The sequence below is a fragment of the Sceloporus occidentalis genome, unplaced genomic scaffold (genome assembly GCF_023333645.1).
Source record: "Sceloporus occidentalis isolate IW3139 unplaced genomic scaffold, rSceOcc1.0.p SCAF_7, whole genome shotgun sequence".
In the NCBI taxonomy this organism is placed as follows: Eukaryota; Metazoa; Chordata; class Lepidosauria; order Squamata; family Phrynosomatidae; genus Sceloporus; species Sceloporus occidentalis.
Window position 1 is genome coordinate 92,669,578 of NW_028316987.1, and position 13,843 is coordinate 92,683,420.

The 13,843-nt window shown below is 42.3% G+C and overlaps 1 protein-coding gene across 2 annotated transcripts in view; it reads right to left on the minus strand.

Annotated features, from left to right (window-relative positions):
- Positions 1-12,597, minus strand: part of LOC149310107 (pituitary adenylate cyclase-activating polypeptide type I receptor-like) — a 31,472-nt gene extending 18,875 nt beyond the window's left edge. For both annotated transcript variants that reach the window (XM_089533720.1, XM_089533719.1), the window contains exon 1: positions 12,504-12,597. In XM_089533720.1, coding sequence (XP_089389846.1) covers positions 12,504-12,578 — 75 coding nt within the window. In that variant the 5' untranslated portion in view covers positions 12,579-12,597. The remainder of the gene's footprint in view (positions 1-12,503) is intronic.
- Positions 12,598-13,843: the final 1,246 nt, after the last annotated feature.

Consider the following 13,843-nt stretch of genomic DNA (forward strand, 5'->3'; position numbering starts at 1 on the left):
CCTTCCTTTGGCTGCCAGAGATGCTTTTCAAGAACAGTAATTGTGTGAAATTGTGCGCTATTGGAATACTTTTGTGCTTGGCTTTGAAAAGACCTGGCAGCAGAATTATGAGGCAACGGTTCAATGTTTGTGTTCTTAATATAGAATTCTTTGTTTAGACTGAAGTAGCACGACATGTTTGATGCCAGTGGCATCAGAAGGAATGGTGCAGAAGGAATGGAAAACAGAAACCTTGAGTCTGGTGGTCCACCAAACTACAGATCCCAGAATTCCACAGCACTGAGCTGTGGAAATTAAAGTAGTCTCAAATAGTGATGTACATTTATCTCTTTATTCTTCCCATTTCTGAAGGGGGCTGGCAAATATTATTACTATTACTCCTTCTCTGTGGAGAACAAGATATTGCAACTGCACTTTAAGAGAAGCAAACCATTCCTAACAAATTCCCAAAGAATGAAGACTATAGAACAATCAACTGTCTTTCTCTCCTTAACACTTCTTGCAAATAGTGGCCTCAACCATAAAACTCCATTTGCACTACAGGAAAGAATGGCCTCCATTTATCTTTTGAATGGAATCTCCTCAACCCTCCCTCCTGCAGCCAAGAGGAATACTTAAAATTGCCTTGACTGAAACTCAAAGAGTTACAATGAACAACTGAGGCACTGTTATTTTTAATACATAAGCAGGAAAACAACAACAACAACAACAACAACAAAAATCCACATCCTGAACATCAAATTTATTTCTGAAGTGCCCACCCCATTGTATTGTTTGCAATGAGAATGAGCTGAGAATGAAGAAAAACCGAAATTCCATATGTTTAACAAACTGCAATGAGCTTTTATCACATCCCTAGTGCCAACCTGCTTTAGTTCTGCATTGTGACAGCAGCTTCCTTTTGGCTCCTTCCTCTTGATTTTTCTTTCTTTCTGCCATCATTTCCTCTTTTATGGTCTATAGTAGTGGAGGCAAACTGATTGACTGTGCTTCCAAAATCACATTCTGGCCAAAGCTTGGAAACATTTGTTTTTTCGACTGCCAGCATCCTCCAGCCAACATGGCCACTGTCTGGTTCACCAAGAAATCCTCATACAGAAGCAGATCCATTACTTGTGTGTCTCCCCCTTCCGCTCCTCATTGGATCAGATAGATTGTTTTTATGGGACTGACATATACATATTCAGTTTTTATGGCTTTGATCTTCCCTAATTGCACTAATGACGCCTGGCAAATCAGATTTAAATAACCAGACATTAAAAATAAAGTAGAACATTTAATTAACACCAATGCTTAAAATATCATCCTTACTCAAAAGTCAATGAGAACTGATCTACCAGAGATCAAAGTCCTGATGTTTAAAAATACCCTGCTTTTAAACCCCAAGTGTTGGTAATAGTAACCTAGCAGCATCATGTGGATACATTACCATATGAAGTTTTGAGAGCCTGCATTGTGCTAATGATGTGTAAATCTACATTCACATGGAGGAAGAATTCAGAGGCATAGCCATGTTAGTCCAGAATATCAGAATACAAAGGGATCTTGTAGCACCTTTGAGACTAGCTAATTGTGTAACTACAAGCTCCCTTTCAATACATTCACATAGCTGCAGATCACTTCTGCTGAACCCTTTGTACCACTGGTCCTGTACCTTTTGAAATTGCTCAGTGTCCCATAGAGCAATGGGGAATGCACAGGGGCTGTTTTTGGAATGCCAGTGAATCAAGTGGTATGCTAAAGGTACTGATACATATGTAAGGTCAGCCCTCCATATCCACTGATTCTGTATCCACTGATTCCAAAATCCATAGCTTAAAAATATCCTCCCCTCCAAAAAAAAAAATATCCAAAAAGTATAAGTTGATTTTTCTATTTTTTTTTAATAAGGGGCATCATTTTACTGCATCACTGTATACAATGGAACTTGAGCATCCATGGATTCTGGCATCCAAAGGAAGGTGCTGGAACAAAACCCCAGCAGATATCAAGTGCCCACTGTATGTGCCATTCAAGAATGCACATCTCCAGGGCTGGGATCCTGTTGTTTAGTCCTAGCTAGAGCAGACCCACTGAATCAACTGTTGAAGGTTGAATGAACATGTAGGTAAATCCAATTGATTCAATGGTTCTCCATTAGTTGAATCTAACAGTTCTTTCCCTAAACTCACCTTTTATTTACTGTGACCCTCTCAACACAGCCATTTTCTGGCTGGTGAAGAGCTGGAGAATGTGGCCCTCGACAACAGATAGATAGATAGATAGATAGATAGATAGATAGATAGATAGATAGACAGACAGACAGACAGACAGACAGACTGATTGATTTTAGTTGCTGTTGTGTGCCTTCAAGTCATTTTTTATTTATGGCAACCCTAAGGGAAACCTGTCATAGAGCTTTCTTGGAAAGATTTGTTCAGAGGAGGTTTGCCATTGCTTTCTCCTGAAGCTGAGAGAGTGTGACTTGCCCAAGGTCACCCAGTGGGTTTTATGGCTGAGCTAGGAATCAAACTGTGGTCTTCAGAGTAATAGTCCAACCACTATGCTATGATAGATAGATAGATAGATAGATAGATAGATAGATAGATAGATAGAAGATAGATCTTCTAGCCTTCAGTTATAAAGTTGGAGTATTGTTACCTTCCCCCGATTTTTGTTTTGGTAAAACTAGCATGGCATAGTGGTCTTAACACTGGACTGTGACTCTGAAGTCCAGAGTTTGGTTCCCACTCAGCCATGAAATACATTAGGTGACCTTGAGCAAGTCACACTCTCTCAGCCTCATGGGAAGGCAATGACAAGCATCCTCTAAACAAATCTTTTCAAGAAAACCCCATGATAGGGTCACCTTAGGGTGCCATAAATTGGAAATTACTTGAAGGCACACAACACACACACAAAACCAGAAAGTTCAGGCACTTTAGTTCAGAATATGAAATGTCAACTCATTTTGAATTCCCCATTTCCAAATTCTAAGGAGGATAATTCCAAAGTGCCTCGATACCTTTAAAACGGAGAATGTGCAAACGTCTGACCTGGCAGAGCACACTGCTTCTGTTTTTAGCTTACCCTTCCTTAACAGAAGCTTCTGCCGCATGGAAGGCGGGGCAGGTGAAACATGAGCGAGTGAGCAAATGACAATCCCATATGCCATGATAGCTATTATGACAAGCCGTTTGCTGCAATTTTTATTCTATTGTCAAATTATGATAAGGCTGACTGGTGCCTTCAAGGACTCTAAGAAATGGCAAGATGATAAACACCATCTCAGTCAGAGTATGTGAGCAAAGAGCATTTACAATTTGCCTCAGTGGAGAAAGGAGAAACTGTGAGTCCTCATGAGGTCCCAACCTACACAGACAAAAAATGTGGTACAGTCATAGAATCATAGGCGGGATACAAACCGCCAAATAGTACGTCATCAATACATACTAGGGTTAGGAAGGGGCGGTGCTTCCGCACCCCCCTAACCCTAATACGTATTGAATACGTACAAGATGGCGGCGCCCTGTTCATACGGGCGCAGCCATCTTGACGTATCGGACGCTGAGCGTCCGTACGCGTTGCGTCCTTTGTGATGTAGTGAGTGCGCCCCTGGCGCCTCACTACGTTGCAAATGCGACTCCGAAAGAAGCTCCATTTTGGAGCTTCTTTTTTGCTCCGCGCGGGAGCCGCGCGGTTTGGCTGCTGCAGCTCCCGCGCGGAGCAAACGGCGGCGGCGGGGAAGCGCCGCAAAGCGGCGGTTTGTATCCTGCCATAGAGTCTTATCCAAGGTCCATCCAGTTCAATCCTCTGCCACACAGGAAGACACTCCCAACAGCCAGCCATCCAGCCTCTCCTTAAAAACCTCCAAAGAAGAGGACTCCACCACTCTCCAAAGGAGTGTCTTCCACTGTCAAAAAGCTCTTACTGTCAAGACGTTCTTCCTAACATTTAGGTGGCATCTCCAGTGGTGTCACCAAGGGGTGCAGCTCTCATGGGGTGATGCCCCAGAAGATGGGTGACATCCCTTTGAGGGGAAGTAACTGGAAAGTCAATTTCTGGATCATTTCTTGTTTTTAAAAAAGGCTTATCCTGGTCCTAAAATGACATGCGAGTCCAAAACATGGTGAAATTGCCTCACACTCTCACTTAGTGTTCTGGAAAATCTTCTGTGTGGGAGAATGGGGGCTACAGAACAGTATTGGTGGCTACAAGGCAGCCTACAGGTCACATTTTCTCCTTCCCTGGAATGTTCTATGGGGTGAAACCCATGGCCAGTAAAGCGGGCTTTTACCCTCTTTGAAGGCAGGGCATTTAGATGATGCACGCCTCCAAAGTGGATGGGAGCTAGATTGAAGCTGTGTTCCAGGGTTAAAAACTGGAGCAAAAAGAACCCGGAATGTTCCGACTTAGACCGGAAAATGCGCACCTTCGACCCTGAATATAAATGTCCCGACACCAGAGTGGTTCTAAAGGAGTGATCTATCCTAACCCTAACCTTAAAGCTGCTTATAAATGCACTGGTGCAGGTGTACATTTAAAAAGGACGTAGCTGGTGTCTCTAGTGGTCAAGGCGGCAATGTGAAAAAGTGAAAGTGTGACACCTCCAATTGATATAAGTACAACATATACAAACCAGACAGTCCAACAGGGGGTATGGGTTGAAGGAATGAAGGGGCTGTGTAGCCGTAATTGTGCTTTGCCAGTGTTTCACTGGGCACACTGATGCTCTGATGTTCTGTCCCGGTGGAAGATTGCAGGTACAACCATGTGGCCAATCAAAGGGGAGGCCATCCAATGGGATGGTGCCTAGCAGCCAGTGGTTGCTGATGGTGTGTTTGTGTGATGGTGTGCATACATAGTGGGAGGCAACAAGAAGAAATTACCCAATGATGTGGCTTGATGCTTTCCCTGTGCGCATTTCAGCCACCTTGGAAGAAGCCAGTATGGACAACAGGGTTTCAAACCACTTTTGGAAAAAGCAGGTTTGAGCCACTTGTTCCTCCTGTCTGTTCTGCCCCTAAGTCAAAAATCAGCTCCCTGTTGGAATCAAGCTTATTCTTTGACAGGTTGCTTCTGCATATTTATTTAAATTAATCAAACAAGCAATTTTTTTTAAAAAAATACTGATAAATAAATAAAACACACTTGGTCTAACATATCTGGTTTGTACCAGCTATTCAAGGCCACACCATCCTCACCCCCATTGAATGACCGACATTGCCAAAGGACCAATGATGCCAACCCAGAACCCCAGCCTTGGAACAGGTGGCATTTGGAGACGAATTTGAAGAACCAGTAAAGAAGGCGACGATAAAGGAGATGCCAAAATTATTTCTATTTAAATTAATCAAACATGTAAATAAATAATTTTCCTAAATACACAAATAAGTAAAATATTCTTCGCCCTCTGTATCTCATTTTCCCCCAGTATTTGAGGCCATGCCACTCCCACCACACCACACTAAATCGCCATCATTGCCAAAGGCCCAGTGATGCCAACCCAGCCTTGGAACAATTGGCATCTGGAGATGAATTTGAAGAATGAGTAAAGAAGGTGACCATAAATGAGAAGCCAAAGCGAGGCCCCTAGAAATAAGGGTCTTGAATCCTTTTGAAATTAGATACATCTGGCACATGGTCCTGTGACCCACGGACTCTCAACATTATCACTAACGTTACTTTATTGCTTCCCATGAGGTCTCTCGCTCCAGGTGCCACTGCAGGATCCTTGTTCTTCTTTCTCCTACGTGAGTCGTGATGCCTTCTATATTCTATCTCTCCACCCACAACCACCATCTCCAGGGGTAAAAACCCTTCACTTCTGTTCTTCATGTTTCTGTGTCATATTTTGACATGTTCCATGACTCTTTTTGTTATCCCAATTAAAAGTTAATAGCTGTCAAAGTGCTTCACACGCTTAAGCATAAGAGTAATTATGATTCTTAGATGTGCTTGTCAAGCATTCAGAGGCATCCACCCATGCCAGCAGATCTTTTCTTTTCTTTACTTTTTTCTTCCTTTTCCCCCCCAGAAAGACAAAAAATGTCAGAGAGAAAGAAAAGAAAGCAAAAGAGAGACAACATGCAACAGTGGTAGAATGAGAAGCCATGTTCAAATCTTTACAGATTCCAAAGGTGAATGTGTAACTTGGGTCAACACATTTGTGGGAAAATATTTTTTATTTATTGACTTATTTATTTAAGTATTTAGTTATTTAAGCACTTATTGTTGTGGTTGTATGACGTCAAGTCATTTCCTACTTATGGTGACCCCTAAGGTGAACTTATCACAGAGGTCCAAAACACACTGCAGAAATAACTCAGTCTGAGACCACTTTAACTGCCCTTGCTCAATGCTACAGAATTCTGGGAACTGTAGTTTTGTGAGACATTTAGCCTTCTCTGTCAGAGAACTCTGGTGCCAAAATAAACTACAATTTCCAGGATTCCCTAGCACTGAGCCAGGACTATTAAAGCATTCTGAAACCAGATTATTTCTGCTGTGCGTTTTGGACCAGCATTTTCTGGGGCTGTGAAGGTGTGACTTGGCCAAGGTTACCCAGTGAGTTTCATGGTCCAGCTTGGATTCAAATCCCAATCTCTAGAATCCCAGTCCTACACTCAAAGCACTATTCCACTCTGGCTCTCAAAATATTTATATCCTGCCCTATATTTGAAGATATCAGGGTGATGTATAAGGAAATCAATCTAAATTAATAAATAAAACCAATAATTTACAAGATTAAAATATATATTTAATCTTTCACCCATTAAAAACCAGCCAATTTAAAATGGTTTGAAACAAAATGATGTAACCATGGTATATATGTGGCCTGGGTGAAATCAACTGTTGTTGTTGTGTGCCTCCAAGTCATTGCCTTTTCCTGGACTATAGCTTCTTAGAAGCATCAAGCAGGCATGAGGATTCTGGGCAGGAGATTCCACAGTTGGGAAGGGACTAATTTTTAACTTTATTGTATTTTCTATGTATTTTTATTGTTGTAACCCGCCCAGATGCCTTGTGATTGGGTGGGTTATGAATAAATCATTATTATTATTATTATTATTATTAATTTCAATCAGTGTCTAGAATCCTCTCAGTTCTTGCATGGAAGCTGTTCGACATTTTTGTCTGGCGTTGCAGCATCTGCATTCCATTCAAGGTCCCAGAAGTGGAGTTGTGCAAGGAATGCCATTGCACATAAGGATGCACATTCTGATGGGTGCTCAATTGTGCATTTAGCTGCACATTTATTTATTTATTTATTGGCCCATCCAGTTGCACATTTGCTTTCTCACTGTTGCCAATCAGTGCACAGTTCTGCATGAAAAGACTGATGCTGTGCAACCCTGACCTAGGCTCTCAGCTAATAACTTTTCCAAACCTTCGAAAACCTTAGTAAAATTCCCACTGCTACAAGGAACTGTTGGGTCGAGATAAATGTACAGTTCTTTTGGATTGCACTCCTTAATTTTTAATGCTTTGATATTAAGTGATGGAAAATCAACATAGGGGTGAGTCGACTCCAATGCAGATGGGGACATCTACATATTATTATTATTATTATTATTATTATTAAACTTTATTTCTAAAGCGCTGTAATTATACACAGCGCTGTACAAAGTCGGTAAAATTAAAGAGAATATAAAAGCCTGCCCAAGGCGTACATTCTAAAATAATAACAATTAAGAGGAATAGATAAAATTACCATATAAAAAAGAAAAAACAAATCACATCACATCAAATATTATCAGACAGCCAGATGACAATCACAATTTCCCTGAGAATGCTTCCCTAAACAATATGGTTTTCAGCTCAGCCTTAAAGCTGGTTAGGGAAGTGATGAGCTGTGCATGCAGAGGAAGAAGGTTCCAGGAATGAGGGGCAGCAAGAGAGAAGGGACGGATCTGGGACGGGGCAGAGAAGATCCTGGGTTGAGAGAGGAGACTTTGGCTACCAGAGCGGAGAGTGCGAGTAGGGATGTTGGGAGAGAGAAGATCAGTTAAATAAAGAGGGGCCAGCCCATGCAGGGCTTTAAAGGTGAGTAGCAAAAGTTTGTACCTGATGCGGAAAGGAAAAGGGAGCCAGTGAAGGGAAGACAACAGAGGGGAGACATGATCATAACGGCGAGCGAGTGAAATAATGCGTGCAGCTGAATGCTGAACAGAAATTAATGGGTGGAGATGAGAGAGGGGAAGCCCTGTCAAGAGGAGGTTACAGTAGTCTAGTCGTGAGACCACTAGGGCATGGACCAGTGTCTTTGCGGTAGAAGCTGAGAGATATGGACAGATTTTGGCGATATTATAGAGAAAAAATCTACAGACTTTGGCTGTAGTCTGGATCTGAGGGATAAATGACAAAGAGGAGTCAAAGATGAAACCAAGACTACGGGCTTCCTGGACCGGCTGGATCGAGATGTTATTGACGGAAATAGAAAAGGAATAGTGAAGGGTGGGCTTAGGAGGGAAAACAAGAAGCTCAGTCTTGGACATATTGAGCTTCAGACGCCGATGGTGCATCCAGTGGGAGACAGCTGTTAAACAGGATGACACTTGCTGCTCTAGCTCTGGTGAAAGATTAGGGGTGGAAAGGTACAGCTGGGTATCATCGGCGTAAAGATGGTAGGAGAAACCAAAAGAACTGATAAGTTTGCCAAGGGAGAGTGTGTATAAAGAGAACAGAAGGGGACCCAAAACAGAGCCCTGAGGAACTCCAACAGATAAGGGGACAGAAGACGAGGTCTGACCACCCGAGACCACTGAAAAAGATCGATCTGACAAGTAAGATGTGAACCAATCGAGAACAAGGCCCAAGAAACCAAGGTCAGAGAGTACATCTATTAGGAGACAGTGGTCCACGGTGTCGAAGGCCGCAGACAGATCGAGTAGGACAAGGATAGAGTAAAGGCCATTCGCCTTGGCACACAAAAGATCGTTCGAGATCTTAGTAAGGGCCGTCTCTGTGGAGTGCTGTTGGCGAAAACCAGACTGGAAGGAATCCAGAATGGAGTTGGTTTCAAGAAACTCAAGACAACGTGAATAGACAACTCGTTCCAACACCTCAGAGAGAAAAGGAAGAAGAGAGATTGGATGATAGCTGGCCAAGGAAGAGGGGTCGAGAGAGGTTTTTTTCAGGATAGGAGAAACTAAGGCATGTTTGAAGATTGAGGGAACGGAACCCGAAGAGAGAGAGAGATTAAAGATATAGAGGAGGGAGGGTAACAAGGAGGGGGCTATAGAGATTAGAAGACGAGAAGGAAGTGGGTCAAGAGAGCAGGTGGTGGGTTTTGATGAGTTCGGCAGCGAAGAGAGTTCTTCCAAAGAAACAGGAGGAAACACAGAGAGTTTATTAGTAGGAGGGGAAGGAAATTAATGGTGGGAGCCAAATCATCAGGAGTTAACTCAGAACGAATGGTAGTGATCTTTGTAATGAAATAATTGGCAAAGTCGGAGGGAGAAAATAATGGAGAGACGGAGGGAGGAGAGGGTTTTAACAGTGTGTTGAAACAGGAGAACAAGCACTGCGGGCGACTCTCGTTGGCGTAGATCAATGATTTGAAGTAGTCTTGTTTTGCCATCGACAGGGCGCGTGAAAAGGATAAAAGAATGAACTTAAAATGGATAAAGTCGGCCCACTCCCTGGACTTTCTCCAGAGACGTTCAGCTGCTCGGGAGCAGGACCGGAGAAATCTAACAATAGGAGTGATCCAGGGCTGAGGCCTAGTCGTAGAGGAAGAGGAGGACATGCGCGTAGATACTGGGGCAAAGTTGTCAAGAGTTGAGGAGAGAGTAGAATTTAATAAAGACATAGCTGAGTCAGCAGAGTCCCCAAGATTGAGCGCAGCAGAGTCCCCGAGATTGAGAGAAGCGAAGGATGAGTCCAAGGACTGAGTGAAATGGTTAAGGTTAAGAGAATGAAGATTGCAGAACTGGCGGAGGACGATATGACGGGGAGGTGGAATGTAGGTAAGAGTAAAGGAAAGTAGGTGATGGTCAGATAGTGGAAAATCAGAAGCTGAGTAGTCGGACACGACACACTTGGAAGGGAGAACTAAGTCAAGACAGTGACCAAGGGAATGGGTTGGAGAGTTGGAATGTGGTATCTCATATGATGAGGATTCCAGATCACATCAGATCAGCTTAAGCATGAGCTGAACTATCCTCACCACTATTCAAATCAGTAAATAGTTTGTCTGTCTTGTCTAATATCCAGAGAGTAGGAGCTAGTGGCTCCCCTCTCAATGGGCAATGACTCTGCTCTGGGTTTTAATCTGAGGAGCTCTCGTGGCTAAGGTCTAGGAGTTGTAGTTCAACAAAACTAACTTTTCTGACATCAAGAAATAGCAATCTGAGACACAGGGGTTAAGACCTAAAATAGAAATGCCCATGAATTCATTGTTTAATTCCAGAGGCACCATGATGAAATCTCAGATGGTACAAATTGATTCACTAATCACATTTTGATTAAAACAAGAATTGTCTCACTGGTGTTTTATCTCTGAATCATACATATAAGTGCTCCTATACCAACCTATGAAATCTGACTTTAAAATTAGTCCTTTAACACAATTCTTGGAAATGTAACCCCTTTTGACTGTGTAGTCAGAGATATTCTGGGAGGTGTAGTCCAAAAAAGCCACTTTTCTAAGCTATGTCTTAACATCACATTATGTATCTAAAGCCAAAGTCTCAGCTTTCAAGTGTTTGGGAAGAAATCCTCATCTTAAGGTTCAAATTCTGGAAACTTCAAATGTTCTTGTCATGATTTGATATTTCAGTTTTTCTGTCCCTGTTCTTCTTTCCCTCCCTCCCACCTTTTTTTTCTACCTTCCTTCATTTTTTCCTTCCTGTAAGAGCGAAGGAGTATGATCAACATTTTCTGTGGAAGCCTGAATTTTAGCCCAAACACACATTTAAAAAAATAATTCTCAAATGTCATGGCATTCTGCTTTCAAACACCAACTGTTCCAAAGAAATGCATCTTTTCATAAGTCTTCCTAATGAGTGTCTTAATCATTGTTGGTGTGATTTCTTAAGCACACAGTTTTCCAAACAGAACTGAAGTAAGATGTTGCTTTAAAATCCTTAAATTTACAGAGAGCCTTCAGGAAAAAAAACACATCCACTCAAACCCACGCTTCAAATTTTGACAAGTCTCCAAACAATTTTGGCTCCAAAGTAAATAAAATGAGAGACAGAGAAAGAAGAAAGGTGTGAATTTGCTTTGGCTGCATCCGCACTGCAGAAATAATTCAGTTTGATACTAGTTTAATGGTATGGCTCAATGCGATGGAATTCTGGGAACTCTAGTTTTGTGAGACGTTTAGCCTTTTCTGTAAGAGAGCTCTGGTGCCACATTCCATGATTCCATAGCATTGAGTCATGGCAGTTAAAGTGGTGGCAAACTGGATTATTTCTGCACTGCGGATGCAGCCTATGTGAACCAGGTAGAATATGCTCAAAAGAAAAAGAAATACACAAAACAAATACAGCTGGGATTCACAATCATAGAAATGTGACTGACTGAACACAAAAAAGAGGGAGACATCCAAATGTGGAACCAGTTTGGTTAAAAAAAATGCATACAGGTATGTTCAATACAACTGGATTGGTGATGTTCTCAGAACCCATCTTTAAACCTAACCTGAAACCCAAGTCTCAGTTGGAGTCTCTCTCTTTTTCCTCTCTTCCTTCTAATTCTTTCTCACACTCCCCATCTTTCCCCTTCTCTCAAAAATATTGATACAAAAAGGAAATCGCCATCACAAAAAAGAAATCAGCACCTTTGGGTTTCCATCCTATCAGGAAAAGCTGAACACTCCCTCTCACCCATCCAAATCGCACAAAGTTTTGAGATCTCTTGATGAAAAACTAGGAGGCAATGAACCAGACAAATTCAACTGCTGGCATCACACCAAGTGCTAATGAAAGAGACTGTTGGTGGACACCACTCAGGGGACTATGAATCTGCTCTGGGTTTTAGTCCAAAGTTTAAATGTGTTCAGAGTGCTGAATGCTATCCTGAAATCCGAACCTTCTTCCTAGCATAGATTCAGAACATTGGATAGCTCCTTTGAAGGGCATTCACCAACCTACCGAAGTTGGACCAACCACTTGACCTCAACTGCATTGAATAAATGTGCCCCCGGTTCTGCCCTGGCTAAATTAGCAGAGAAAAAACGCCAGCTGCTCATTCCATCCTCGCCAGTGTGTTAAGGCTCCACCAATGCACCCTTTATTAAAGAAAGCAAAAGCATCTCCACCGCATGGTCCTACTTACTTCACACACAAAAGGGCATTGAAAGAGCAGTTCAGCTAGAGTCACCTATCTACCCTCTTTGAATTACCTTCATCTGAGCACAGCAGGCAATTCAAGAAGGGATTACGGATCACTCGTTTGCATTCAGCAATCTCTGAAAAGTCTACACAGTACCCATAATCTGCCTTCTTCCTCCAAAGATAGCCAGGGTCTTTAATTCTTTTACTTCCATTGGGGAGAAAAAATGAAAGTCCACTTACCAGAGGGAGTAACAGCCAGCAGAGAGTTAGTTGCATCTTTGGCAGCAGGAGGAGAATCTTTCTTTCCCTGCCCATGCCTGTCGATCCCCCGCTGATCAAGTCTCAACTGCACCTTCTCAGCTCCAAGGAGCTGTTTTCCCTGTAGGCGCCAACCCTCAAAGGTGGGGAGAATGGAGCCTCCTCCTCCTCCTCCTCCTCCTCGTTTTGCTATTTGCATGGATGAAAAGCCTTTTTTTTTTCCATCAAAAGTAGGTAGCACATTATTTAGCATCCCATGTAAAGTGATGCGGGCATGATATTAAAACCAAGAGCCCAAACACGTGGATTTCAGGTTTTCATCTCAGGAACAGCTTGGAACAGTTCGGGGACTCCCAGAATTTATGGCATGACCCTGTTTTCCAGTCATGAACCACCTACAGTGGCAGAACTAATGCAGAAAGCAAACTATTTGCAGTGCAGGCCATCTGAAAGACCATATTTTTCTGTACCAGCCCGCCCAGCCTGTGAAATCTTTGGGAGAGGCTCTTCTCTCACTCCAGCACCAAATGTGCTTGATGCTGGCATGGCATGAGAAAGGGCCTTCTTGGTGGCTGCTCCAGGCTGTTGGTGTCTTACACATACATATCTTCCCCTGTAGAAATGGTCAGACATCAGAATACCTGCATTCAGTTCATGGTTATAAAGGCACATGCAGTGTTATCACACATTCACATGCATATGCCCACATTATGAACATGTGCGTGCACTTTCATCTGTGCATTCGTTGCACATTTGGGTGTGCATTTCAGTTGAGCAACTACACCATTCACCTGAAGAGTCATTTTCTATTATATGGATATGGAAGATGGAAAATGAAGAAAGCTGGCAGGAAGAGAATAAACTGTTTTGAGATGTGGTGTAGAAGGAGAGTTGTACTGATACCATGAACTACCAGAAAGTTAAATGAATGGCTCTAAGAGCAAACCACCCTCACTAGAAGCCAAAATGATGACACTGAAGTTATATTTTAAACATTTTTGTTGAGTCTCCCTTATCTGAAATGCTTGGTAGCAGAAGTGTTTTAGATTTTGGACTTTTTTGGATCTGGGAATATTTGCATATACATAATGAGATATCTTAGAGATGGGACCCAAGCTTAAACACAAAACTCATTTATGCTTCATATACACCTTACAAACATAGCCTGCAGGTAATGTTATACAGTGGACCCTTGTTATCTGCTGGGGTTTGGTTCCAAGATCCCCCAGGGATAACAAAATCTGTGGATGCTCAAGTCCCATTAAATATAATGACATGGCAAAATGGTGTCCCTTATAAAAACGGAAAATCAAGGTTTGATA